A 27,797-nucleotide genomic window follows, 5' to 3' on the forward strand; every position below is an offset into this window, starting at 1 on the left:
CAGCCCAGAATTACTCCAGCATCACCTCAGGTCTCACAAGCAGCACCACGCACCTCACAAATCTTTCTGTCAGCTGATGTACAAAATCAAATATCTCTCGCCAGTTCGTCGCCACGCTCCCAGACCTACAAGGGAAAACCGGAGCACATCAGCGGCCTGATCCGGGGTGGCATTTCGGGGAGAAACTGACAATATTCGCGGCTCCACACATCTCGAGGTACCGCCAGCTCTCGCCGGTAAGTTCGCCGCCCGGGCCCCGCTCCCCCTCGCCCTGAGGGCGACCGCGGCCGCCCAAGTTCCCCACAAAAGCCCGGCCCCCGCGGCGGGGCGGGCGGCAGATGCTGCCGCCGCTCGCTCTCCCAGCGCCTCCGGCCGCAAACGCACCTCCGGCGGGGGAACTTCCACGGGCCCCTCCGCACATCCCCCCCCCCCCCCTCGGGGAGTTCCCGGCAGGATTCCCGAACTTCCCGCCCAGCCCCTCACGACGCCTTTCCCGCCGCTTCCCCTCACAGCCCCCCGCGCGCGCGGCCCCTCGCGGCGCCCCCCCCGCCCGCCCCGCGCGCGGCCCCTCAGCCCCTCGCCGCGCCCGAACAAAAGCGGCGCCGCCGCCGCCCCGCTCCCCGGCGCCCGATGGCGGCGATTCCCCCGCCCGCGCCTCGCCTCCCCGCTTACTTGTCCAAGACGAAGTACATGTCGAAGGCTCCGTGGCACGACGGCTCGCCCGCAGCCGGCGCGGCCGCGGCGGGCAGCGGCGGCAGCAGCAGCGGCAGCAGCAGCAAGGGCACGGCCCCGGCCATGGAGCCTGCGGGCGGCGGAGAGCGCCGGCGGGCGCTGCCGTCCTGCCGCTCGCCGGAGTGGCCGCCCCTCGCCGCCGCCACCGCGGCTCGCCCGGCCCGGCCCGGCCCGGCACGGCCCGCCCTCCCCGCAGCGGCGGCGGCGGGCGGCTGGGGCGGGGGACAGGGCGGGCGGGCTCGCACCGCCCCCGCTCGCCCGGCCCCTGCGTCCCCCTGGCGTCCCAGCGGCCGCGTCACTCCGGGCCGCGGTGCTGCACGTGTGCCAGAGAGCGAGCCCCACACAGATTTAATGCCGAGGGGGGTTGGGGATTGCACAAACACCACAGAGTTGGGGCTTTGAAACAAACAAACAAACAAAAAAAGCCCCGTCCTAACAGTGGTCATGTGTCTCCTACAGGCTGCGGAGGTGAATCAGACTGCAAAAAGGATCTTGCTTTTCCCTCCGCTGGAGGAGATTATGGGGCAGGCAGAGGCATCCTGCTGGAGTCATTCAGCTTCAGCCCCATTCCTGCTGTCTCTGGATGGTTGGCTGCAGCCACGGCGCTCTGACCTGACGCATCCGTGTCACAGTGCCTTCTCCACGCCGATCCCAACGCCAAGCCAAGCCTCCCTGTGATGCAAGTTGGAAACTTTACCAAAGCCTGCGGACCAGCAGTGAATAATGTCAGCCAGAGAGCTGGTTCACTAAGTTCTTAATGCCTTTGAGCAAGCAAGGCCAAAGGGTAAGCAAGCGGTGTTTTACAGTCTCCGTGGATACACAAAACATGGAAGATTGAGGACAGAGCAGCCTGGGCTTTGCCAGAGACCCAGCCAAAAGAAAGGCCCAGCAGAGGCTTGTGAGACAACAGAGGAAGCTTGCTGAGCTTCCCAAAACCAGCTGCGCTCCAGCTTTCCAAGCTGCACGAGTCCACCCCAAGCCCCAGGAGCACTCATCTTCCCTGGGAGTACGTGTCATGTTATCCAGATGTTGGAAATCTTGCTTCAAGCCCATGTGACCCCCGCGTGTTTGGAACAAGCCTCCACTGCCAGTTCACTCTTTACTTGTTTCCAAGTGTGTGAATTCCTCTTTTAGCCTGTGGTTTCTGCTGAAGAAGCAGATAAATCATGGCTATTTTGCTGGAATGGCTGGACGAGAGGGAGATAGGCACGTAGGACGTACAGGGCAGTGGCCCATGGCTGTTTTGCTTCATTCCCGGTTCCCAGAACTCATTTGCTGACACTTGGCTCTCTCCCAACCCTCTTCCAGTGCCACAGTGCTGCCCAGCCCCATCAGGACCAGCGTTCCTCCCTGTGTGCACACAAACCCTCAGGAAAGCAGCTTCCTGAGCTGGTATCTTCATCACATCCCCGGAGCCAGATGGGGCATCCGTGGCTTGCCGATGCCAAAACAAGCCATGCTGCAGCAGCAGGAGGGGACCTTGGCTCTTGGCTGCACCAGGGGAGCCAGGCCGGCCGCAGACCTCTGCCCCAGCCCCAGCTGGGTGTCCTGCTGCCTCTGCCTGTTGGTTCCGCAGCTGGAGCAGGCACAGCTCGTCCTCACTCCCCATCCCGCCCATCTGGAATCCAGGTCACTTGCACGAGGACCTGCTTTACACTGGCTTCTTGTGCCTGGAAGCTGGGACAGCAGGGAAACCATGGGTCCAGGGAGGAACCGCCCTCAGTCATGGAAAACAGAACTCTTAAAAAAACACAGCTACAAAGTAACCGAGCCCTAGAAGCCGGAGTTTTGGCGTGGATGGTCCATGCGCAAATGAACTCAAGTTCACTGCCAAGGTTTACTGCGGAGAAAGTAGTAAACAGAGCAGCTTACAGCACCTTTGGGCTTACACAGTTCCCTTCTTCATCTCCAGCCCTTGCAGATGATTTCCCCACATGTTGTCCCTTAACATCCACCTACTCCCACCTTCTTTTTGGCCCAGGCTGTTCGGGAAGACCTCAGGCAGACGGTGCCAAAGCCAGCTTCTCTATTTGGGGAGTGAGCAGCTGGAAGGAAAAGTCACCCTTGCTGTAACCTGGCTGTGAGCCTGGCCCTGCTCCTGGGTCCTCAGGAATGCTGCAGCAGAAGCATGGTGCCTGGGGGGGAACCCCTTCAGTGCTGTGGTGAGATGACCTCAGGACTGGAGTCAGGCAGTAACTTGGTGGCCTTTTTCATAGACTACAGAGGGTCAGGAGGGTTTTGTTGCTTGATGAATCCAGCTCAGGTCCAGGATACCTCTGCCCAACAGCTGTGAGCCAGCCTGCTTTCTTCAGGACGCTCAGTGATTGCCAACATTTGGCATAATGAAACTTGGGTTTGTCTGTGAGTGTGGCTGCAATGCTGATTAATCAAATCCCCTTTGTGACTCAGGTCTGGGATTGCCCTTCTGCCAAATGATCCAGGGGCAGCATGGAATGGGACAGCTCCACAGCACTGGCACCAGCCAGTGCTTCCAGACACCCTGAGCTGTGCAAACCCAAGGACAGGTGATGATGGGGAGCCTTGAGCCAGGACCACTCACAGGAAAATATTTTTCTTCTCCCCTCACAGGATATGAGCCACACATGGAAGTGTCATGCTTTGTAAAAGGAAAGAGAAACCAGAGGGGCTCCAGCAGTTATACAACATGCAGGAGCTGTTTGAGAGCTGCCTCCTGAAGGTTTAGCTACAAATCCTTGTTCCCTTTACAGCTGTAGCCTTGTGTCTCTGTGCATCCTGTAAAGCAGCGTAGAAATGAATAAATAAAAAGGACAGCATTAAGTAACACAGGGACTCTCGTGTCCATGTGGTACTGCCTGCATTATCCAGATGGAAAGTATCTGTCTAGACAAATCTGGGAATTATGCAAGCTCGGAATTCCTGAATAGCTCTTCCTTTCCAACATCATGAAACATTTGCAGTGCCCACTGAAAATACAGTGGGGAAGGAAACCCTTCAATTCCAACAGTCAGGAAACCTAAACACTAGCAGTAGGTTGGAGAGGAGGTCTAAGTGCAGGAATATGGAGCAGTGTCCCTGCTGTGTGCACGCTGACTCATCCTCGAGGAGCCAGGATGATCCCTGGTGCTCACTCCTGTCTCAGCAGAAGCAGAGCAGGCTCCCTTGAGCTCCTTGTGGTTCTCTGCTGCCTGATGCCCTAGACAAGGCACAGAGCCGCTTGTTTCCACTTTTCCAGAGCTGTTTGTTTCCACGGTGCTCAGACAAGCAGAAGGAATGAAAACAAAGAGGGAAAGATGGGCTGTCCTGGTGCAAACCACAACAGCACAAAAATAAATCACTCTGCCTGGGAGAGCCAAAAAAAAAGCAGGACAGAAAACATGGAAATCCCACTCTGGCCCGGGAGGAGCTGCTGCTGGCTCTGAGCAACGCCCAGGGATCACCGGGGCTGGGAGTTCAGCACAACTCTAGAGTTGTAGTGACCCTTTTTGGTCTTCTTGGGAAACAACGGCCCGGCCAGAGGAGACAAGAATGGAGCAGCCAGGAACTCTCCCTGCAGAGCAGTGCAACCCAGGGAAAGGATGACACAATCCTCAATATTATATGGAGAAAAATCATTTTTTTAAAAAGCACAGGTGGTGATCCAGCAGTCATCCGGTTTGTGGCAGTTTTATGAGTGACTCCAGGAGGAATGGCTCAAACCTTCCGAGGGTGCATCCAAACAGAAACGTCACTCGTGGTCAATTTGGGGTCACACTGGAGGAAAAGGGGCCGACATTTATCCATCTGGCCTGACCCCTTCGGTGCTGCAAAGTGTCACTTCTGTCCTCCCAGACTCAGGAGAGAAAGAGTAAAGAGCAACTGGGAGGCTGAGTGATAAAACAACTGCTTGTACCAGTGTTTGGGGGCAATCAGGGCAATATTTATGCAGGGCCAGGGGCTGCAGCAGGACATTGTGCCTGACCCACCGTTGGATCAGCAGCCCGGAAAGCAGATGTGCCAATTTCCTGTCCTTGATGATGATGGGCCCTAATTACGCCAGAGCTGTGGCAATGTCCTTTCTTGTGTACGACCCCTAATTTGGTTTCATGAAGTCGTCTGTGCCAGGTTCTTCCGGCTGCAAGGCCGGGGCGAGTGACAGTCACGAAGAGCCGCGTGCTCTGTGTGCCCAAACACCTGGCCTGAGCTTTGAACTAACAAAATTCGACTGGGAACAAACAAAATTCGGGCAACCCACCGGGATTTGAGTCAGTTGCTAGGCTTGTTTTACCTCTTGCAGGTTGTCATGCCTGCTGACAGGGAGCTGTGTGCTGGGGGGAACATTCCAAGATAGGTGTAGGCACTCAGCAGAGACCAGCTCTTAAGAGGGGCTGTTTGCTTGTGGGGGGGTGAATTTTGGAACTGGGAGGAAAAACTCTTCCCTTTGTTTTCCCACCAGGGAGATTCCCTCGCTGGCATTGCTGCTGGTACTTTTTTCAACTTGTAACCATTCCTTTCCATGGTTTTTGTGAGTTTATCTGGGGCTTTTTTCCTCTTTTCTTTCCTCATTTTCTGTCCCACTCATCATTTGAGGAATTCCCCAATTTTGAAGATTGCCAGCAAAGCATTTTTTTTTTGTTTGTGTATTTAAGCAGAGGCTTTTATAAGTTTGGGAGAGGCAGCCTTTTGGATGGCATTGTGGGGGAATTTTTAGCTTTTTTCTTGAGTGACGTTTTGAGGAATCTACCTGGGGTTTAGAATTTTTATTTTTATTTTTCTTCCCTTCTTTTCCCCAGGAGCTCTTTTTGGAATTAGACATTTGTCTTTTCGTGTAGATCCTGCTTTGCATGGGTGGGGTCGCTGCTCCTGAGTCCAGCCACAACCCCCCAGGTTTGTTGTTCCCTGATTGTGGGACTCTGATTATTGTACCACTCTGGGATCCCCAAGCCTGGGGATCACCTGGGCTTGCTGCTGCTGGGAGAGGATGGTGCTTGGGCATTGGGCACAGAGGTGCTGTGGAGATTTGCAGGGCAGTGAGAGGAGGAAGTACTGCTCCCAGGACATCAGGGATGCGCAGCGGGGACTTGGTGTCCACGTGGCACCTGCTTCTTCCTGTGCCTGGTGCAGCAAGTGCTGTCCTGAGGAAGATGTGGGCTCCACACTGGGGATAGGTGGCAGCTTGTGCCACCTGGAAGCTGGAGAAGGGCTCTGACCCTGCTTTTTGTAGCAAGTGAGGCTCTAGGTGCTGGGCATGCAGAGTGGAGGGGACTGGACAGCCCTTGGGAGGGGTCAAGCAGCTCCAAGGGACACTTTAGCAGGTCCCTGTGGCATGGCCAGTGTAGGAAGAGCAGAACTTCCAACTGTCTCTGCTGGTCCAGGATGCCATGTACACACCAGAGTGGATGGATCTGGGATCACTGTGAGGAGGATTGCTCTCTGTGGGTGCAAAGCTGCTCAGGGGCAGGCTGGCTGTGTGCCTGAGGCTGGGAGAGGCGTGCAGCAGGGTGTAGGGGAACCTTATCATTACACAGCTAGAGCTCAGCACTGGGGCAGGACAGCCAGAGTGGCATGGCTGGGATCACAGTCACAGAATATTCTGAGTTGGAAGGGACCCGTGAGGATCACTGAGTCCAGTTCTTCAGTAAATGGCCCACGTGGGGATGGAACCCACAGCCCTGGTATTTTAAACACCGGGCTCTCAAGAACTGAGCTAATTTGGGGTCAGCTCACTTCAGGGTTTTAAGGCCTAACTAGATTTTTGATCTGCTCTGGTGTTAGCCCTGCTTTGAGCAGGAAGTAAAACCACCCGAGGTACGTTCCAACCTGGCTGGGTGGTTTTCCTTCTTGCTTACAGCCCCTGCCCGTGGCTGCAACTCCGTTCCCCTGCCCTGTGTAATCTCAGGTCAGTGGAGATTTGTACACCAAACTCCACATCCTGAGCATGTGCTTGGGGAAACACCACTTTGAGAAGGTAGGATGGGGTTTTCACTGCAGTCAGCTCCTGGTTCTGCTGCTGTCGCATCACAGGGCAGGAAGGGTGATATGGGAGTGTTTGCTGGCTGACTCAGGGCCCTGCCTGCTTATTCACCAGCCAGATCACACCAGTGACTTGGCATGCATCAGCCTTGCCCTGTTCATGTGAGCTGCTCCCCTGGCTGCCTGGATGACAAGTGTTTCTGATCACCAGTGTGACTGTGCTGGCCTTAAGACAGGAGGGAAGTGGCTGGGATGTGTCTTATCTGACTGGTGTTTACATCTCTGTGACTCTGAATTACCTTTTCCTCAATTTCTCTACATGTAAGAAGTTTAACTTCTATGCACTCATGTCCCATTGTCTGTCATCCAAGGTTTTATTCTTTTCTCTTCTTCCTATGTCTGGGCAGTTAAGATGGGTGGAGGTGGAGCAGTGTTGATTGGATTGCAGGCTCCATTTTCTGCAGTGCCATTGGCAGAGCAACAAATGCTACAAGGGCAGGAAGGGTCGTGTCCCTTCCCCCAGGGACAAGCTGGTAGAGCAGTTTGGCAAGGACTTTGTATGTTTCCATGGCTTAGCAGGGTGCAGGGGATGGTGCTTGGCACTGTTTTTGGGGAACAGGTAGAGTTGCAACAGCCAAATAGCCACAGGAAGAGAGCTGGGGTACTAAACTGTCATCCCCCATGGGGCAGGATTTTCATGGGCCTGTTGGATTCCTGTGCCTGTAAAAAGGCCTTTTAAAGGAAATGTTTTGCTCAGCAAAGCTAGCCGAGAAGCAGAATAGCTCATGGTACAATGGTGCTATGGCACCATAGCCCAGGACACCTGTAGTGACGCATGTTGAGCAGGAAGGGCCTTCAGGCCCTGCTGAGGATATGCAAAGACGTGGTTTAGTTCCTTGGAAAACTCATTTCCTGAGTGGGAGACAGTGATGAATCGGTGTGTGTTCACCTGGGCAGCTCATCTTGTGGCACAGACAAGCCATGGTGCATAAGCTCCTCAGTAGCTCCCTGCCAGTCCTGTGCTCTCCCTCTACTCAGGAGCACTTACTTGTTTTGCTTGCTGTTCCAGGATTTTGTGCTCCTGCCCTAGCCCAAACTGTTGGAAGAAGCTGCACTTCAGAGAATGAGCCAGAGTCACCGTGGGCTTGGAAAGGTACTGTGTGCACAGAGACCAAAAGAAATGGGAGATGGTGTCAGCTTCAGTGAGTGGGCAGATGTTCCAGGTAGACGGGGTTTGTTTGGAACCAGGCTAGTGCCCTGCAATTAGAGTCATGCCCTTAGAAATAAAGTTCACTTGGGAACTCAGCAGCGAGGATCAGCGTGCCAGCAATGCTTGTGCCCCTCAGGACCATATTGCAATCTCAGCCTGTGTTCCCAGCACCTTCCCTGTTTCCTGCCTGCCACTTGGGTGCTGGCTCAGGCATGGGGAATGGCGGTCGGTTCTCCACAGTTTGGCTGGAAGAGATGAACAATGTGTTTGCTGTGCTCGGCATGTTTTGTCCCATTAGTTTTGGAGCTGCTTTGCAGGCACCAAGTGCAAGGTTGGCCATGTGCAGGAGTTACAGAGAGAGCACAGCTACTCTGAGCTAGAAACAAGGCAAATGTTGATCAGTGCTGTATCTGCAGGAAGTAAGGAATAACCCCCATAAATCCTGTCCTATAAATCAAACCCTCCTGAGCTCAGCTCTCATGAGCCACGTCACAGATCTTGGATGAGCAGCAGGGAAAGGTGCAGCTGAGTCACCAGCAGGGAGTCAACACCTTGCTGCCTCAGGGGAGCTGTTTGCACAAAGTTAAGATCAGCCTGCTCTGTCCTTGTCTTCAGGCACACCGTACACACTTTCCCAGATGGGCAGGTGACATTAGGGTGTGCACCTTAGTGACATGTGTGAGTGAGAATGCTTAGGGAGGCTGGTGTTGTCTGAGGAATCAACAGGAGAGATCCAAGTCCTCTAGAGATTGCTAGCCAGCGTGGACATGTGTTAGCAAGGCTGAGTGGCCACAGCTGGGGCACTGGTTCCTTGCAGCCAGGGCAGCAAACCTTGGGGGTTAATAGTCACTCTTCCTGTTTTACTTATGCTGGAGTGTCCTGGTGTGATCACTGGGGGAAAAGAGTGTGTGGGAGGAGGTGTGGAGCATAACACTGTGTCCTGGCAGTACAGGGAAACTGAGTCTGTGCAGCATCCTGAGGGTCTGGATGCATCACCCAAACTAACCCTCACCTGGAACTGGGAGTCAGCATAAAAATAATGGCAATTTTCTCTGGGGCCTTGGCTTGGGCTCTTCCCCTTGTCCTGCCTTACAGAAATAATGTGCCATCTCTGCTGCTGTGTGGTGAGAGATAGTTCCCATCTTTGGGTGGAGATTTTAGGGGTGTGCAATAGAAGGCTCAACTTTCTGTGCCTCGTTTGTAAAGTTCCTAGGCATCCTGGAATAAGATGTGTAACAAGAAACACCAAACAGAACCCTAAAAACACCAAAATTAAACCCAAGCAAAACAGGCAAAAAAACCCTCCAAACCAGTTTTTCAGCTGTTGTGCTGAGGGAATTTTCATTCAGCATCTTGTAGGCAGTGTTTCATGTCTTGCAGAATGAAAGTTACTGAATGTAACTCATCGAGGCAGAATGCTGGGATATAATTTAGAAGCTCATTAGAGATCATAATCACAGTACAGATGTTGGTGGGAAGTAGGAACCATCACAAAGAAAAATAGAGAGCTGTTTGTCATGAGGGTGCTAGATCATATGGGGCAACATTTTCTGAGATACCTAAGGGATTCAATTATCACTTGGAGGTTTCCATCTAGATTTCTTAGTGTATAAATCCCTTGGAAAATAAGACTGAAGCACTCAAATATTGAAAGGCCTTTTCAAGACTTTGCTTGCAAGAGCCATAAATTGAAGTGGTGTGTGCTAACCCACGTTGGAGCGGGGCATGCCCTTCTCTTGGGTGAGCTGTGCGTACCACAGCCTCTCCAAGTGTCAAACGCTGTGGGATGGGAGCTGGCTGTGAGGTGGGAGAGCTGTGCCTGGGTAAGGAGCACTGGAAGCAGCTGAATTGTGCAGGTAGCTGGAGCATGGGGTGGTGGCATGTGCTGCAGAGAAAAAGGCTTTTAAGGATGACCAAAAGGTGTTATTTGGCCTGTTACAGGGGTAACCACAAAATCGTCACCGGATTTGGAGATGTGCCCTCTTCCTTTGTGCCACCCACTTCCTCTGGATTGCACCATCAAGACTGAGACAGACTCTGCAGACCCACTGCACGAGAAGTGACTCGGATGTGGCTGCCAGCCTGAGAGGCTCGTGCGAGCACAGCTCTGTGGGGACGGAGCAGAAATCCCGGTCTGTCGGAAATCCTGGGCAGCAGGGCCACAGCGGGGGCTGAGATCCCAGTGCTAGTGCTCCTGTGTGATTTGGGAGGGCAGAGATGGAAAGGGGGCTGGTAGGCAACCTTGGGAAGTGGAACTGCAGGGCCTCAGTAGTTCCACTGCTGAGGAAGCAGGTTAACGGAATCATCATTGGACTCTGCTGGCATGTGGGCTCACTGGGGTGTGAAGTCACCTGATGGAAGCATTGCCCAATAACAGAAATACCCTAGCAGAAAATGAGCTTTTGTTGCTGCAGTGCTGTTCTTCTGAGGTGTTCCATCTGCTTTACAAAGAGTGTCTGACTGAGCCCAGCAACGCTTCCGTGAGAGCAGCATCTCTAGTGACAGCTTCCAGCTGTCTAGCAGATGAGAGCACCCAGGTGTCGTGGCAAACGGGGAGGGAATTATAACCATCCCATTTCACTGAGAGAGGGATGCTCTTGCAAGAGAAAAAGGGACCACCTAGTTGGTCTGTGTGACAGCTGAATGTCCTTAAGTAGGCACTAAAAATGAGGGTGTGGAGTGTGCTGTGAGCTCATACAAGCAAATATCACAGAATAAGTCAAAATAGTTGGATTAATTTTATCTTTGGAATGTGGGCTAGGCAATTTTAGACAGTTACTCTGAATGATCTTTAAACTTCTGTGTTAAAAAGAGGAGAACCTCTTTTTAGCCCCAGGACGACCTTGGGGCTCAGCCTGGCACAGCCACCCCGACTCTCGGTGGCCCTGGCGGGGCAGGAGGGGCTGCCATGTGCCACAGGGCACAGAACGCAGTCAGAGCCCTGCGCTGGTGCTGTGGCACAGATGATCTCCATAAACTGTGATGACATTAAACTAATGTATGCGTTCTCCTACGAATGTGAATACCAACAAATACAAATCCCATGCAAATCAGGCGCTCGCGCAGTATGTGCGAGCGGCTGAACATCTGAGGACTCAAATATTATATCAGAAGTTGTTTCGCAGACGTGCCTGTTCCAAAATTTGCTGTTACACCGCCCTTCTGTGTTCCCATGGGAACTCTCAGGTGAGGGAGAAATGTGCTCCCTGCTCCTCTTCAGCTAAAAGAAGTTTGTGAAGTAAAGCCTGGCTTCCCTGCTGGATTCCCTGCTGGATATCCAAGCCTGCAGCTCCTTCAGATGCCCGGCTGTCAGGAAAGACTCCCCCAGCCTCTGTGGTTTCCCCTTGGGGTGGGGGAAAGGTGGATGTTAAGCATTCCTCAGAAAAGGAAGCGGTACCCTCTGCCAACTGGCAAGAAGCAAGTGTTGGCACTAACTGCGGGAGAGAAATTATTCACTCATTCTGCAGGAGCGCGTATTGGGAATCCCTCTTCCAGTCCTTGCCTGGCTCTTCCAGCTGTGCCTGCTGCAACCCAGGCGCTTGAAGGGACCTGGGGGGGTGTGTCCCCAAGGGGATGGGAAGCTCCTTGGGATGGTGTCTCAAGTGAGAATCTTTTCATCTCCCAACCAAACAAAGAGGGAAGCTGAGAGCTTTGCCAGAGGCTGCAGGAAGAGAAGGAGGCAGTGAATTTACTGCCCCTCAGCCAGCCAACCATTCAGGTTGCAACAGGAAAAGGAAAAGGTAGGAACAAGGGTGAAGTATGCAAGAACACCAAGTGTAAAATACCTTAGTCCATGTTTTGGGGTTGTCTTGGGTTCTTTTAGTTGCTGCAGAAAGCTCAAGAGTTTCAAAATGGTGCTGGATCTCCTAAAATGAAGTCTGATGGATTCAGCAGGGTTCACAGAAACACCCCAGGAAAAACAGGAGGAAAATAACCCCAGCAGCTCATGTACAGGCAGTCAGAGGTGGAGGGACTGGGGTGCAGAGACTTGGGCCTCAATGAAAACAAGCAATAAGAGAGGCAGAAGAATGTGTTGTTTTAAACACCCAATTCCTCAGGTTATCCTTTCCTCCTGAAACCCTTGTTGCTTGTGCAATCAAGACAGGATTTAGGGGAGGGAACAAGCCTGTCCCGTGGGTTATATCCCACATGAAGACTGTTCTCCCTTAAAAGGAGCCAGATTTTGTGGTGGCACAGGGAGATGGGAGCTGTGAATGGCCCTGGAGAGGGGCCTGTCCTGGCAGTGGCAGTGGGTGTTTGCCTGGCTTCAGAAAGGGGGTGCCTCTGGAGCAGGGGAGTACAGCTTGGAGGAAGGGTTGGGTTTTCCCTGCTGATCTAGAGCTCACGGATATGATGAGCAATGTGCCATGAAACCCCTTCCAGCTTTCCCCTCAGTATCCCCTCTGTGCTCCCGGCTGCTCAGAGGGTTCCAGGGGACTGCTGACTTCTGCGCTGAGAGAAAATAATCTGTTGTCTCTTAGGCAGTGGCAAATTGTGTGGGCTGAGATCACATTTACCCTTAGCCGAAGCCTGCAAGTATTCCATGCGTAGCCCCCCTTAATGAAGAGCCCCAACCTCTGCCAGCAGGTTAAGAGTTAGGGCCAGCAACCCCTGGCGTGTCAATAAATCTTTCTCCTGAGCTCATCAAATCCCCAGCCTGCCCGTTCAAGAGGGATTCACAAGAGGTAATACAAGCCTGACCTTTGTGCTGCCATATACGCGGGCGCACGTGAACCAGCTCAATCAGCGGGCTCTTTCTTGTGGCTCCCTTCACTCGGGGTAGTTTGTCTCACCCAGCAGCTGCAGGATCACTGCAGCATCCTGGCAGCGAGATGCTTGCCTTTCCCTGTCCCCTCCTTTGTCAGCTCCTTCGGGTGGCTTTGCCCAGTCTCCCCTTTTTGATCCTGCGAGGCTTTTGACTTTCTGTCTTTCAAAATACTTTGTAATTTTGACAATGTTGATTTTTACTGCAGTAAGGGAAGAACGTGGCCTTTTTTGATAGCCAGATTGCATGTTTGTTTGTTCTTTTATTTTTGGCTTCTTAGAGCTTTTTGCCACTTTTCACTTTCTAATTGTCTCTTTTTTCTAATCCAGGCACTTATGCTCAAAGCCAACATTTCTTATGGCAATTTTTTATCACCTGCTGGCTAGAACAGAATAGGAAAAAATGGATTCTTTCTGGCTGAAGGACCAACAAAAGTAGGAAAACATAAAGGCTTATTTGAAAGGTTTCTTCTGTGATAGAATATCAAAAAACAGTGTTTAGAGGTGAAAGACCTGGCTGCAGGCAGAGGTCTGGTTTAAGATTTAGAACAGAGTATCTCTGTAACTTGAGGGGAGGAAAGTGGGATCCCAGTTTGTGTCACAAGGGAAAAAAACCTACCAAAAAGGAATTGCTTGGGCACCCAGATGGTTTGCAGCTCAGGATAATGCCTTGGGGGCTGGCAGCAGACAGGAGGTAATGTGCAGGTCTGATGTGCAAGGGAAGTCAGGCAGAGGCAGCGGTGGGCACGGGACCCTGTTGAGGGAGGTTGTGCTTGCTGAAATGGGATGCTGCAGTGCAAGACTGGCAAAGAAAGGAGCAGCACTCCTCGGTCTCTTGGGGAAAAGGCATCTGTATGTCTTGAATAACACTGACATGGCTGGAGATGGCTGAATTTTTTCAGGACCCTGTAGGGTGACAGTATTTCGCTGAGACTGTGTGCAGGGAGTCCTGAGCTCATTGTTGTTTCAAACAACATTATTTAAGCAGTAGACTGGAAAAGCCATGTGTTTCTTGGAGGCACTGGTATCTGTCCCCTCCTCCTGAGATTTGTCTGGTCCCCTGGTGTTGCTGGGAGCTCTGGGGATGCCAGGAGTCGTGCTTCCAAGGTAGGAGCGAGCTGCAGAGTGATCTGGGAATGGGCTCACTCCCACAATTTCAGCCTCTGTGGACACTGACAAGCCGAAAGACAAGGTGGCAACAGGTAATGTTAAAATGTTTGTTGTGAATGGGGAGGCTTAATGCTAAACAACAGCATTTTGGAATCCTTGAGCACAGCAAGATCCCAGGCAGAGATGACAAGCTTGTTTTGCGGATGAGAGGAGCGCTGTCAGAGGTGGGTCATGGAACTGGGTGTTGATTCCTGTGTACCTGCTGGTGCTGGCTCTGGAAGGAGGGCTTCTGCCTTGGCTGATGGGGTCTAAAGCCTTAAGTGATGCACAGGTGCTCACGTGAACCCTGTGCACTGCCCTGACACCTCGGTGTTGGTGCTGCCAGCCCTTCCAGGAACAAGCCCCAGCCATGGACCATCCCCTCTGTCCGTGCCTGCTGGCCGAGCCCCGGCTCGCCAGGACCGATCCCAGCCCAGGTCAGAGTTTGGCAGCTGCCATCCACCTTGGGCCACGTGTTTGGAATCCTCTCTTTCCATCCCAGCTATTGTTTCTGAAGGCCTGTTCACGAAAGCTTTGTCTGCCCACTTGCTTTGCAGTAGCCCATGAGCAGGGCCAGCCCAGCCGTGTTCTCTGGGAGGTTATTCCTGGCTGAACAAGCTTTGCTCCGTGCAGCTGATCTGCTTAAGTGCACTTGCCTGCCTTGCTTTCATTCCACTAGCCAGGCTGCAGAGATACCGTCTGTCTTTGTTCTGATGTGAGACCCTTGCGTAGGTACACAATCTTCCCCGTGGTGTATGCTTCAAAATAGATAAAACGCCTTTCCTGAATTGCAGTTTAGATGGATTTTGATAGAGAGGATGGTGGAATCGTATACAGAAGAAAAAAATCTTTTAAAACGAGAACGGAAGCAAATATAGTTTAGTAGTATACTCGTTACAGAATGAACAGCATATTGTATGTGCTGTGTTAGAGGTATGTTATGAATAACAAAAGCACTGGAGCATTTACATATTTGTTTTCAGAAATCCTGGCAGTTGGATTTCACCATTCTGCGCCTCTTTGCCAGAATCACTAAACAGTGGTACATATGGCTTCTGAAGTACCATATGCCGTGGAAAACGTTAGCTGATGCCTATACTGATGCGACACGCTATAGTCTTTATTTAGATTTTCTTGCAGTTTTGAACAAAGAATATTAGATCATGCAAAACATTGTGCAAGCAGTATGGAGTAGTACATACAGGAAAACATAATGCATTGTGCCCAGAGAAAAGCCGGCTAAGAAAAGGGGAAGAAAGGGTGGTGTCGGGAATCAGAATGTGCACGTGCCAAGAAATGCATCAAAGGGTGGGACTGGGCTTTGTGCGGCCAAGGCAGGAGGTTTTGCAGTGCTTGAAGCAGAGTCAAGAGCCAGAGCTCCGTGGATGTGCAGGTTTTGAATCAAGTGCTGTTTCTGAGAGGTGCTCCCTGTCACAAAAAGTAGCACTCAGGCTTAAATCTAAGTGCGTGCTTGAAATCCTCAAAGAGCAAAGGAAACCATGTGCATGAGTGCTTTCCTAGAGCCCTCCTTGGAGGAGAGGGGATAACTGCTCTCTCCCCCGTATCATTGTCTAAAAATAGTGATGATGAACACAATGAGGTTTGCAAGAAGCGTCTTGAAAACAAAACAAAATACAGTTTCCAACACAACGACCGCAAAGCCCAACCTGGCATTAAAAAATGAATCCAGGCTTTTGTTTTGACAAGTTTTTAAAGCACTTTTCTCCCCCCTGCCCCGCTTCATCTCGCACTCACATCGGCCGAACGCTGAGGGGAGCCTGGTGGTGGGGCTGTCGGGAGCAGCCAGAGGAGAAGGTGAGCCCGAGGGGAAGGAGAGCCGGGAGGTGTTTCCTGCCACCACGGCTCCCTGCCGGAGCAGCGCCTCGCTCTCCCCTTTCCCTTTCCTCCTGGCTCCTCTGTGTGCAGACCACTGCTCCGTGAACACTTAATAGGCTTAACTTTAAGCACCGGAGTAGATCCAGTGGGATAACTGACGTCTTTAAACGAAGGTGTAATGTTTGGAGAGGAGGGAGCAGCGTCACGTCTCTGTCTCTTGATTTGGGTCCTGCTCTTGCAGCCACACAGTTCTAGTGTCTGAGGATGGGGGGTCATGGGCTTCAAACAGCCTCTGCCAGAAGGGTGCTGGGCTGTCTGTGGTACAGCGAGCCCTAAACCACGAAAAGCAGGAGATTGGGAAAATCTCTCATAATGTGCAGACATTCGTTGGTTGAGGCCGACCAACTAACCAGAACAGAGAGAAACCCAGCGCAGGAACAGAAGGGGGATAAGGCTCAGTCCAGAATGCAGCCGGAGCAGAACGACTTCCTGGGGAGGCGAGAGCAGAAGGGAAGGGCTCACAGCTGAGCTGTGCCGCAGATGGCCGGGCAGAGGATGTCGGGCAAGCCGCTGCCTGTGGGAAGAGCACGTGTGGTGTCGGGGATGGGCTCCACCGCGGAACAGTTGTGCTGACCTGGGAGGGCTCCTGCTGTGCGTGGGGATTTCATAGCACAGGTAGCTGCAGAGAGGCCAGTGCTGGGGGGAGAAGCCTGTGATTCCCTGCCTGGCTGAAAGAAGCTGCAAACTGCCAGTGGCCTTTCATGGTGCAAGCAAAAGTACTGGAACATTTAAGAAACTCAGGCTGCCGCAGGAATTATCTGTGAGGCAAAAGCTGTATGTGTGTGTAGGTAGGTAACATCTCACATGCTTTATGAACCACTACCTGGATGGATGTAGACAGAAATAGAAGGCAGAAGGGGAAAACAGGGCTGAGGGGAGCTTTCACTGAGCGTCTATCTGAGGTTGCCTCCCAGGCTCCCTGGAAAGCACATAGTGGCTCAAAATCAAGCTTCATTATGTGGTTGTAAATTTGTTAAATTAATAAGAGGGGGAGATTAACATCCTTACATCTATCTCCAATTGAGGTGTTCTAATTCCTTTGTAGGAATGGGTACCTTCCCAGAGCTTCTGAGCAGAGGAAAATGGAGCCTCTCTTCCCAGAGAATGATGTTTGTAGCAGTGCCAAGCAGATGCTCCTTCCTTCCACCTCTGGTCTCCACATCTCTCGTAGGGCAGGGCGGGGAGTGCCCAGCCTGCCCTGGGTGTGCAGCTGCCCCTTTGGGCTGTGAACCAAGCTGTCAGGGCCAGCACTGAGCCCACTATGTCACGAGCAGGGCGGATGTGTGGGCTGCAGCAGGTAGAGCCCCAGAGGGGCAGGACATCTGAGCCAGGCTGCCCCCTGAGCCGGTTTTCCCGGCTGTCCTGGCACCAATCTCCCTGAGTTGTTCTGTGTGTCCTCCATGAGCACAAGCAGGCCGTTTGCTGCATTAGCCTCATTATGCTTCCTTTCCAAAAAGCCTCCACCGCTGTCTGCCTTGTGGTTTGGAAAGGGGTTAACGCTTTCTCCTCCCAAACCTCAGCTCACCAGCACATCTCCCTTGTGCTGCAATTATTGAATGACACTTCACAACTTCATCTCCTCTCCTGCTACATCTGCTTGCTGCTCCCATGTGCAACCTTGCTCACATCCCAAACATCCAAACGCATTGTTTCCTCTGTTTCTCCTGCCAGCATGGAAAGGAGCCATCGCTGAAGCAGGATTGCCTTTGAGCTGGCAGCAGACGAGTGATTGGCATTGGGCAGCGCTGCTGAGACTCTGGCAGGCCGTTTAGCAGAGAACCTTGGCTAATGAATGTCATCCACACCTAGCAGATGTGCCACTGCCTGCCATGCCAGATTTTTGACATAATACAGGGCTGCTGGACACGACACTGCTCGGGAAAAGCCAGGGAGCGACTCGTGCCTTCAATGTGGCGTTCGGTCCTGCTCGTGCTCTGCGAGAGAAATGAAACCTGCGGGGGGGAGGGAGGCACAGCCGCCTTTCCCGGCCCTCCACCCTGGTTTTATCGGTGCGTAAATCCTATTTGTGTTGCTTTTTACTCTTGTGCCAGGGAATCTTAAAAGCAAAACCCACCACCTTTTTTCTTTGGTCCCCTGTGCTTCCAGACCCGGCTCCTGCTGGGCCCTCCAGCCTCCCGCTGGGTCCCAAGATGAGGAACCGAGTCGGGGGCTCAGTGCCCCCCGGGAGCTGGGATGGCTGCGGGCAGGTGCCTGGCACCTGCATCTCGCCGCCGGCAGCATCCCGGGCTTCGTCTTTCCTCTCCTGCCCTCCATCGGAGGGAAGCAGCATTCGCCGGGCACAGCGGGGGGCCGGGGTGGAGACCGGGCGCCCCGAGCCCCTCCGGGTTTCCGGGACTCGCCCTCACCCCGCCCGGCGCGGGAGTGGGTTCGGGGCCGCCTCCTAATCCCGGCGTAATCCCGGAGAGCGGCCGCAGAGCGGGCGGCCGCTAATCCCGGCCCGCCGCCGCTAATCCCGGCCCGTGGCCGTGGGCGATGTCCCCTCTCCAGAGCGTGCAGCGGGGTCCCGGGTGGAACCCCCGGCTCCCGGGGCACGTAAATCTGTTAACGACTCGGTCATTAACCCGCTGTCTGCCCGCTCTCGGCTGGGCGCTGCCCGCGCCCTGCTCCTGCAGCCCCCCCAGCCTTCTGCACCCCCTCTCCGGGCCGCCACCCCCGCGTCTTTTTGGGGTGACATCGCTGCGGGCTTGCTCTGTTCCGGGAGCGGGGAGGGCTCTCCGGGGGGACAGCCTGGAAGGCCGGGGCGGCCGCGGGACGTGTCCTGCATGGCGGGGGCTGTTCCCCCCCAGCCGGCTGCCAGCCAAGCTCAGTGCGGCGTGGCCGGGCCGGGCTGCGGCCGGGAGGAGCGTGCTGGGGGGTCGCTCCCGGGAATATCCCACCCCAGCCAGCAATGCTCCGGCTCGCTGGCTGCGAGAGCTCAGGCTCCGATGCACCGTGTAACGCGGGTCGCTTTGCCACTCTCTCCGGTTTATTTTCTTTTTTTTTTTTTTTTTTTTCGCTCGGCCTCTTTATCTTTCAATTGCAAAGCAATTAAAGGTTTGTATGAATCTGCGAGCATCCCTCCCCGCGGGGCCCTCTGATGCCCGCTGTATTGCCCTTTAGATGCCTCTTCCTTTTTTTGTTTTACAATTGTTGTATCAATATAATGCTTCCTTTCTTCCTCTGTCTCTATAGATACAGATATACAAGGCAAACCAAAGGTTTCGGCTGCTATTCAGTGCCTCCTCATTTGTCCCAGAGCCGTAACAGTGGTGCCCTTTCTCTTCTGGCTGCTTTTCCCTGCTTCTGGAGCAGCAGTTATGGGAGAAGCAGATGGCTACTGATTGGGTGAGCTTTGTGGCTTTAATACTGAATACTTTATGGAAAAGGACTTTATCATGCTTGGTTGGTCAGAGGAACAACGGGATGAGATTTATGACTAGAGAAAATAAATCTTTTTAAGTTTCAGGCTCCTTCACACACCCCACGTCAAGTTGCTGCAGCAGAGCTGGAGCTGAAATCCTCTGCATCTTTATTTTTTCCCTCCCCCCCGCCCCGTCTGTCTGTCCTTTCACTGCTCTCCCCACCCCCTCTGCGCCAGGCTTTAGCAAACCCTTGCTAACTTTGGGGACTGTCACTCGCTGGAGAGGCCAAGGCCTTCAGAGCCCCCCAGGCAGCACCAGGAGGGGAGAGGCCATCCCTGCAGGAGGATTATCCACCTGAGGGAATATGAGCTGGGCAGTCAGCTCCTGCCAGAGCTCGGCCATGCGTAACCCAGCGGCCACCCAGGGTCCGGTGGGGAGCTGTGAGCGACATCCTCACAGACCCGAGAGCAGAGAGCTTGTGTGGCCACCAAAGAGACACGCAGCCCACCGCCCCGAGCTCGGGTCTCCTGAGGAGACAGAGCCCAGCACTGCCCAACCCCATGCCAGTCCCAGCGTGGGACACTGCTGCTGGCACACAGGGACAGAAAGGCCCAGGGGTGTACAGGAGGCAGAGGCAGATTTCAGTCCTGCAGGGATTCCCCTTCTTCCCCTTCTTCCATTTCTCTCCCTTTTCTGTCCTTCGTAGCCAATCTTGTCTTCTGTCAGGATGTTAAATGTTTGAAGGAAGGTGAAGCTAGGTGAAAGGTTTCCAGGTTTTACACCTTGATGCTGCTGTCAGGCCAAGTAAGGAGGAGAAGCAGAAAGCCTGAGAAAAATAATTCTGAAATAGAAAGTCAGCAGTGATAGGGGGCTATGTATGACCCGTTTAACCAACGACATGTATTATATTTGGTGGTCTAGGTAATAAAAAAAAAATCCTGTGACCCTTTGGTGAATATGCAAATTAATATTTCTAACCAGACTCTGTGTTTGTTGGGAAGAAAGTAGAGGGGAAGTTCAGGCACCATCAGGGATGAGGAAAGAGCCGAGATGCCTGTGGTGTGTTAAAGCAGGTAGAGAAGGTATGTCGGCTTCCTGGGGAGCAGGAGCATTTGCTCCTTGGGGTGAATCATACCTAAGGCTGGTATCTGGCCCTTTTTAGGGATTTGTGGTTTTGTGCCATGGCAGTGACCTAACCCAGGAGTCCAGCATCGGTGAGGTGGGGCTGAAGGGTCAGAGGCAATAGGAAGGGACAGGCACCCCGGGTGTGTCTGGGACCTGGGCTGGAAACAAGACAGAACACTGGTGGTGTGCCTAGGACCTGGCAAGGACCTGGAGGTAGGCAAACATTCAGCTGGTTGTGGGTCTGAGGACTCCCAGCGGGCTCTGCAGTGTGATGGGATGTCTCTGGCACCCCAGCACAGGGCTTCCCCAGGAAAGGCGCCATCCACGAGCCTGGTGACAAGCAGAAACGATGGTTTCAGTCATTCAGCTGAGGCCCTGATTTATTTCCACTACAGAGGCCTCTCTGTCTCCGGGGAAGGGAACCGTTCTAGCTGCATTTCTCCAGGCACCAGGAAAGCTTGTGGCTCCACATTTCGTTTTAAGAGGATTTTCCATTCCACCTGGTGTGCACCTCCCGGGGACCACAGCTGGCCCTGAGGCAGAGAAGGTAGCAAGGCAGTTTAGAGCATCCCTTCGTGCCCTCTCCCCACAGTGCCCTGGCCCCGCAGGAGCGAATGTGGCTGGGCTCGTGTGCTTCTGGGAACTCGTGTGCTCTCCCGGTGATTTTATTTTATGAGTGATTTTATTGCAGTCACCTGGGAGCTCACTCTCAGCTGGGTATGTGCCTCCTCACAGGACTAACCACACACCCGTGGGCCTGGCGCACGACACGACTCAGGCAGTGTTTCCCAAAGGATGCAGGAGTGTTTCTGAACACAGGCTGAGCAGCCTTTCCTGGTCGCTCTCCTCTCCCCATCCCGTGAAGGTCAGGAGGGAAAGAGAAGGCTGACACTCCTGGGAGCAGGTGCTCTCTTCCCCGCAGCCATCCCCACACGGACTCACCGCGGACAGAAGAGGTTATCACGGTGCTCAGTGGCGTCCAAGCATCCAGGGATCCCCACGCTGCCAGCCCTGCGGCCCCTGAATCCCCACCAGGTCCCCGCCCCGGGCCGCCCCCCGGGCTCCCTTCTGTGGGGATTTGGCTCGCCAGCCCAGCCCCTTCTGAGCTCAGCTCCCGGGCTTGTCCGCTGCTCCGGGGGCTTCCCCTTGCCCGGGAGCTGGTGGTGCCGCGCTGTGCCGTCGAGAGGGGCTGTGCTTTGGGAGGGCGGGGGGTGCCGGGGGTTTGCTGGCTGCGGGGGTCCCTGGGAAAACGGCCGGGACTCCTCAGCCCGGGTTGCCCCTAGCTCTCCGCAAGAGATTTTTCTGGAAAAATAAGCGAATAGAAAATAGATGGATGTACCGAGATAGGAGCGCGCGGCAGCGGGAGGCGGCGGGCAGCGGTGACACCGCGATCGCCGGCAGCGCGGCGGGCACCGGATCGGGCCCGGCGCACCTGCCCCGCGTCCTCCAAAAATCCCGGCGAGGCATTTCCAGGAGGCCGGGAGAGCGCCGCCGGCGCCAGGTTTTGCGGGGTTTGCGGTGGGCGCACCCCGCAGCAGAAACTCCGAAAGAAAGAGCCCGCGGCCGTCCCAAAGCCGTTCTGCGGGTCGAAGGACGCTGTTCCCTGGGATCCCCTTTTAGAGCGGCATCAGAGGCTGGATAAAAGCTCGGAAATGCCTCCGCGGTCCTTTCCAGTCCCAGGGAATTTCGGTAGCTTAGATCACGCCGAAGAGATTTCGAGATCGTATATGTGCTGTGGTGTCCCTTAAAATTAGCGCGAATAAAATTAGCGCGTAGGTTTTCTTTTCCCCCACTAATGACAGTCATTCGGACAATTTATATCTTACAGCGAGAGCTGCAGCACTGACGGGAAAAAAAAAAAAAAAAAGAAATAAAGAAAAAATCCCCACCACATTTGAAGCAGGAATTGACATCCAAATTTTTACAGACTCCCATATTTTTAATGTTATGAGAATCTCCCTTTTAGAAGACGCTGCGTTTTGTCGAATTAATAAGATAAATGTTGAAAGCATATTATATGCAGCCTTTAATCCTAATGCAAGGAAAATCGTAATTATGTGGAGGATAAGTGAATTTGAAAGCCAAACATCAGCCCACTCTCTGCAAACCCCGCTCCGTTCGCCCCTGGAAAACGCTTTGTCTCTCCTTTTTTTTTTTTTTTTTTTTTTTTTTAGTTTAAAGGGTTTCAAATTCTATTTTTAATTCTTCTTTTTTTTTTTTTTTTTTTTTAATCTGTTTTGTATCTGAAATGACGACGAGCAGGGAGGGACCGGTAAACACTTTTCCAGGCGATAAACCCCTTCCTTCGGCGCAGAGCATCCGCGCCTCTCTGTTCCCTGACGCTGCGCGCGTGTCGGTGAATGCGGGAGCCCCGCGTGTGCAGGGGGAGAGCCCGTGGCCGCCCCCCGCCCCGGAACGGCAGGAATGGGCGGGGGGCTCCTGCCGGGGCTGCCCCCGGCCCCGCTCCTGCGGGGAGCCGGCTGCGGCGGAGGGCGCGGGGCTGCCCGGTGCCGCTCTCCGCACGCCGGGCCTCGCCCCGGAGAGCCGCTCGGCGGAGCCGGGCACGGGCATCCCCACTCGGATCCGTCCCGCCGAGGGGGTTTTTCCCTGCGTGTCCGATTGCCCCTACCTGGCAGGTGAGGGGACAGGGCGGGAAGCCGCCGCCGGGATCCCGGCGCCGGGCGGAGCGGCCGTCGGGCACCCCCGCTCCCCGCCCCGCACCCCCGCCGGGCCGAAGCGGAGCCGCGGCCCCAAAGGAGCTCCCTGCCCCGGCAGAGGGTCGATGGGGGAACGCGCCCCGCGTTGCCCACCTCCTTCCCCGCCGGCGCCCGGTGGCGGCGGGTCCAGGTGAGGGGCGGGCGGGCGGCGAGCGGGCAGCCCCGAAGGGGTTAACGGGAGGGACGTGGGCTGTCACGCGTCATTGGGCAGATTATGTGCAGCAAACAAAAAGTGTGTGTCTGCGTGCCAGCCCCTCACTGCACCGGGTCCGTCTGCACCGCGCGCCTCCCGCTCCGCCGCCCGCACGGCCCGGCCCGGCATGGAGCGGCGCTGAGAGCCCGAGGCAGCCAGCCCGAAGCCGCCTTTGTGCCACTCTCGGGGCGAGGATTATCCCCACCGTCCCTGGTGAGTACCGGCGGAGGGGCCCCGCCGCCCCCCGCCGCCCCGGAGCGGGAACAATGCCGGGGATGGCCGTGCTGCCGGCGGGCCCGCCCGGGCTGCGGGGACCGGCGGGGGAGCCTCCGGGAGCGGCCCCGGCGCCGCCCGGCCCGGACAAAGGGCGGCCGGGGGAAGGCAGCGCCGCGGGGCCGGGGGCGGCCCGGGGGGCCGGGGGGATGCGGCGCCGTGGGGAGCCGTGCGGGGCTCGGCGCCGCCGGGAGGAAAGTTCGGCGGGGGCCGCTCGCTGCCGGTGGTTTCGTTTGGAGAAATCGTTCCTTCGGGGAAGGGATGCGTCGGGCAGCGGCGGAACGGGGAGGGCGCCGGGGAGGCGGCCGGAGCGCCTTCTCCCCGGCCTCCGTTCCCGGGGAGGGGCCGGGACCCCCGCCGCCGCTCCGGGGTGGGGGTGAAGTTCCCGGCGGTGCGGGTCGCACCCCGAAATCGGCGGGGGGAGCGGCGGCTCGGCGGAGCCGTGCGCGGTGCGAGCGGCGGCAGCCGTCAGCAGGCGCACCGGGAGGAGCACCGGTCTTTTGCCGAGCCAGCCCCGAATGACGGATTTCGATGGCAGATGGGGCGGGGGGAGGCAGCCGTGCGCTAATCTGGTCGGGAAGGGCGAGGGCACCGCAGCCGGGCGCGATGCTCCCTCCCCGGCCTCGGCGCCGCCGGCCCCGCACCCTGCCCGCTGCCCGCGCCCCGCCAGCTGCCCGCCGCCCGCATCCTCCCCTCGTAACGCGCGGCAGCCGGGGCTCACCCTGCTCCATAAATAAGCGTGTCGAGGTAAAAATAATTACCTCTGCTTGCTGCTTTTAATTAAAGTCTCGGAGGGAAAGTGCTGGATTATGATAATGAGCAGCCATACGTTCCCCTTGTCGCGCGGAGCGGGAGGTGAGCTGACACGCAATCGGCGACAATGACAAGCCGCTGGAACCCACCCGCTCCCCCGGCATAGCCCGCAGCCCGGCCCGGCTCCGGGGACTGCAGGGAGATCCGGAGCCCGCTCGGGACAGGACGCGGCCGGCGGGATTCCCGGCTCCCCGCTCAGAACCAGCTCCGTCGCGATATCTAAAAAAATAAATCAGCGCGGCAGAGTCCCCGCACCTCGCCTCTGCTCGCAGCTCTGAGCCTGCTTTAAATTTTTGTCAAACCGGAGAAACTGCTCGCCTGCTTTTTTCTCCTTTTTTTCCCCCGTATATTTCTTTCCTTTTTTTTTTAATTTTTATTTTTTAATTTTTGGAGGTTCTTTTCGTAATGTTTTATTTAATGATTCAAGTCGATTTTATTTTGTTTTCAGGGGCATCCCGGTGTACCACTGAGCGGGACCCGCTGTGGTAACAGCCCCTCTCTGCCCCTCTCTCCGCCCGCAGGGATGGAGGACGCCGGCGTCCAGCGGGGAATATGGGACGGGGATGCCAAGACGGTCCAGCAGTGCTTGACCGACATTTTTACCAGCGTTTACACCACCTGCGACATCCCGGAAAATGCCATTTTCGGCCCCTGCGTCCTGAGCCACACGTCCCTGTATGACAGCATCGCCTTTATCGCCCTCAAGTCCACCGACAAGCGCACCGTCCCCTACATATTCCGGGTAAGAGCCTCTCGTCCCCGGGCCCGGCCGCTCGCCACGTCGGCCGGTGCCCGCAGTTCGGCCCGGGGAGGCTGTCCGCTGTTGCCTGGCCCCGTGCTGTCGGTCGGTCGTTCGGTCGGTCGTTCGGTCGGTCTGTCTTTCGGTGCCGTGGACTGACGAACGCGGGGTTTCAGGTGGACACGTCGGCGGCCAATGGCTCGTCGGAGGGGCTGATGTGGCTGCGGCTGGTGCAGTCGGCGCGGGAGCGGGAGGAGCAGAACCTGGAGGCCTACATCAAGAGCGGGCAGCTCTTTTACCGCTCCCTACGCCGCATCGCCAAGGACGAGGAGCTGCTGGTGTGGTACGGGAAGGAGCTCACCGAGCTGCTGCTGCTCGGCCCGGCCCGGGCCCCCGCCCGCACCAACGGTGGGTATCCCGGGCGGGAGGAAGGAGGGGGATCCCTGCCGCCGGGGGGAACGGGGAGGCGGCGGTCGGCTTCGGCATCCCCCGCTCTCGATGCCCAAACTCTCGGCGGACGTGCCGTCGGTGGCCCCGGCTGACGGTGCTGTCTCTCTCTCTGTCTCTCTGTGTCTGTCTGTCGTGCCCGCCCGACGCAGGCTCGCCGCCCTTCGCCTGCCCCGAGTGCAGCCAGCGCTTCCAGTTCGAACTGCCCTTCGCCGCACACCTCCGGTTCCGCTGCCCCAAGCGGCTGCACGGCCCCGACATCGGCCCCGCCGCCGAGGCCGCCGCCGCCAAGGACGGTGCCGGCAAGGAGCAGGAGCCCGGCAAGTTCGGCAAGCCCGGCGGGCCGCCGCACCACCCCTTCCCCGGGCCAGACGGCGGCCCCGCCGCCAGCACCAAGCCCTCCACGGACTTCCACAACCTGGCGCGGGAGCTGGAGAACTCCCGCGGCGGGCGCGCCGGCTCCCCGGGGCGGCCGGCGCCCCCCGAGGGCGGCCCCGAGGCGGCGGCCGGGAAGGCGAAGCGGCGCTTCCCCGAGGAGGAGGAGCGCGGGCCCGGCGCGGCGCGGGGCCGCTTCCCGGCGGAGCGGCCGGGGCTGCCGGCGGCGCCCAAGGAGGAGCCGGGCTGCGCCCCGCAGCAGCAGTACCGCGCCGCCGGCTCCTACTGCGGGCTGGAGGAGGGCGGCCGCCTCTTCGCGCCCCCCAGCCCGGAGACCGGCGAGGCCAAGCGCAGCGCCTTCGTGGAGGTGAAGAAGGCGGCCCGCGGCCCCGAGCCCGACGGCGGCGCCGAGGAGGGCCCGGAGCGCGGCTCCCCGGGCGCGGGCGGCGCGGAGCCGGGGCTGTGCCCCCGCGGCGGCGCGGGGGGCCCGCTGGCCGCCCGCCTGGACGGCGGCAGCCCGGCGCGGGGCAGCGCCTTCAGCACGGTGCCGCAGCTCGGGGCCGGCCCCGGGGGGCCCGGCGGCGGCGGCGGCGGGGCCGACGAGAGGAAAAGCGCCTTCTCGCAGCCCGCCCGCTCCTTCCCGCACGTCCCGCCGCTGGTGCTGGGTCCCAAGCTGGGCGGGCTGGGCGAGCCCTGCCCCGACGGCGCCGCCGCCCCCGCCCGCCTGTACGCCGCCGAGGCGCTGGCCGCCAAGCTGCCGGGCGGCGGGGAGGCGGCGGGCGGCGGCGGCGGCGGCGGGGGGCTGCCCAAGCAGAGCCCCTTCCTCTACACCACGGCCTTCTGGCCCAAGAGCTCGGCGGCGGCGGCGGTGGCGGCGGCGGCGGCGGGGCCGCTGCAGCTGCAGCTGCCGTCGGCGCTGACGCTGCTGCCGCCGTCGTTCACCTCGCTGTGCCTGCCGGCTCAGAACTGGTGCGCCAAGTGCAACGCGTCCTTCCGCATGACCTCGGACCTGGTGTACCACATGCGCTCCCACCACAAGAAGGAATACGCGCTGGAGCCCCTCGTCAAGCGCCGCCGCGAGGAGAAGCTCAAGTGCCCCATCTGCAACGAGTCCTTCCGCGAGCGCCACCACCTCTCCCGCCACATGACCTCCCACAACTAGCGGGGACACCCCCCGGCCCCGGGAACCCGCCCGGGACCCCCGCCTCTCCCAGCCTTCCCCTTCGATGCACGCGTTTCCACAGTCCGGGGAGGGGCGGGAGGGCAGCAGGTGAAGGAGGAGGAGGAGGTGAAAAAGAAGAGGAAGAAGAAGCAGAAAAATGAAGGTAAAAGAAAAAAAAAAAAAGAGAGAGAGAGAAAAAAAAGAGAAGCACCGGGAAAAAGAAAACAAAAAAAAAATCAAATGACTTAAAAAATACATTTTTTAAAATGTCATATATTGCAACATATTGATGCATTTGTCATACGTTTCTACTTAAATTATTAAGCACTTATGGTTTAGATGTAATAATAATTCTATGTCAGGGTAAATTTTTATTTTGGATATGAAGCTAAGGGCGAGGGGAGCGCGGCGGGGCCGGCGGGCGGCGGGCCGGGGTCCTGCATGCACCGGGCGCTGCCCCCGTCCGGCCCCGCCGCCCGCGCCCCTTCCCCCGAGTGTCACTGGTGCCCGTGGAATGGAGTCTCGGTAGTTCCGTGTTACCTTCCCTTTCCCGTTTGGGTTTGGTTTTTTGTTTTGGTTTTTTTTTTTTTTCCTCGCCCCTCTGGAAAAAAGAAAAAAAAAAAAAAAGAAAAAAAAGATTTATTAAACTTTATAGTTTATCCGGGTATGTTGGATGCTTTGACAATAAATGACTTTATTTTCTTCAAAGCACCTGGACGTTAATCGATGCGGGGGAGTGGGCGGTGACCGAGGGGTGGCCCCTCGGCTGCGCGGTGGCAGCGGGGTCCCCGGCCGCGCCGGGCCGCGGGGAAGGCACAAAAGCCCGACCACGGCGCCTGTTCTCTGCGCTCTCCTTCCCTGCTCGCCTGCCTTCCTTCGGCCCCTCCGGCATCCCTCTGTCTGAGCACC

General features: G+C 56.4%; 2 protein-coding genes and 1 long non-coding RNA gene across 12 annotated transcripts in view; 2 read left to right on the forward strand and 1 right to left on the reverse strand.

Moving 5' to 3' along the window:
• Nucleotides 1–910, reverse strand: part of ANTXR2 (ANTXR cell adhesion molecule 2) — a 77,854-nt gene extending 76,944 nt beyond the window's left edge. The window contains exons 1-2 of one of the 2 annotated variants that reach the window (XM_064416325.1): nt 673–910; nt 54–125 (exon numbers count right to left, since the gene is read on the reverse strand). In XM_064416325.1, coding sequence (XP_064272395.1) covers nt 54–125; nt 673–797 — 197 coding nt within the window. In that variant the 5' untranslated portion in view covers nt 798–910. Of the gene's footprint in view, nt 1–53; nt 126–384; nt 430–672 lie in introns of those variants that run through there. The other variant, XM_064416326.1, reaches the window with a different exon arrangement.
• On the forward strand, nt 105–20,949 carry LOC135298586 (uncharacterized). Of its 6 annotated transcripts, XR_010360594.1 has the most exons (6): nt 105–236; nt 1,192–4,774; nt 5,484–5,577; nt 7,733–7,816; nt 9,815–17,691; nt 18,875–20,949. It is a non-coding gene; the product is annotated as an uncharacterized LOC135298586 (long non-coding RNA). The 6 variants fall into 6 exon arrangements; XR_010360595.1 differs by having other exon boundaries at nt 1,192–7,816; nt 9,815–11,613; nt 16,728–17,691; XR_010360597.1 differs by having other exon boundaries at nt 1,192–7,816; nt 9,815–10,005; nt 16,728–17,691.
• A 1,530-nt stretch (nt 20,950–22,479) lies between these two features.
• PRDM8 (PR/SET domain 8) lies at nt 22,480–27,129 on the forward strand. 4 transcript variants are annotated; one of them, XM_064416328.1, is made up of 5 exons: nt 22,480–23,016; nt 23,138–23,292; nt 24,614–24,907; nt 25,081–25,312; nt 25,504–27,129. In XM_064416328.1, exons 1-5 carry the CDS (start codon nt 22,530–22,532, stop codon nt 26,886–26,888), a joined length of 2,553 nt encoding a protein of 850 aa, XP_064272398.1. In that variant the 5' UTR covers nt 22,480–22,529; the 3' UTR covers nt 26,889–27,129. The 4 variants fall into 4 exon arrangements, with proteins under 4 accessions (XP_064272398.1, XP_064272399.1, XP_064272397.1 ...); XM_064416329.1 differs by having other exon boundaries at nt 22,480–22,805; XM_064416327.1 differs by having other exon boundaries at nt 22,482–23,016; nt 24,687–24,907.
• Nucleotides 27,130–27,797: the final 668 nt, after the last annotated feature.

The sequence above is a fragment of the Passer domesticus genome, chromosome 4 (genome assembly GCF_036417665.1).
Source record: "Passer domesticus isolate bPasDom1 chromosome 4, bPasDom1.hap1, whole genome shotgun sequence".
Taxonomy (NCBI): Eukaryota; Metazoa; Chordata; class Aves; order Passeriformes; family Passeridae; genus Passer; species Passer domesticus.

Bases quoted from the DNA above. Each gene is read 5' to 3' on its own strand.
- PRDM8 (XM_064416328.1), top strand. From the start codon at position 22,530: ATGCGGGAGCCCCGCGTGTGCAGGGGGAGAGCCCGTGGCCGCCCCCCG. The intron at 23,293-24,613 runs GTGAGTACCGGC...TTTTGTTTTCAG, and splicing joins GATTATCCCCACCGTCCCTG to GGGCATCCCGGTGTACCACT. The intron at 24,908-25,080 runs GTAAGAGCCTCT...GCGGGGTTTCAG, and splicing joins CCGTCCCCTACATATTCCGG to GTGGACACGTCGGCGGCCAA.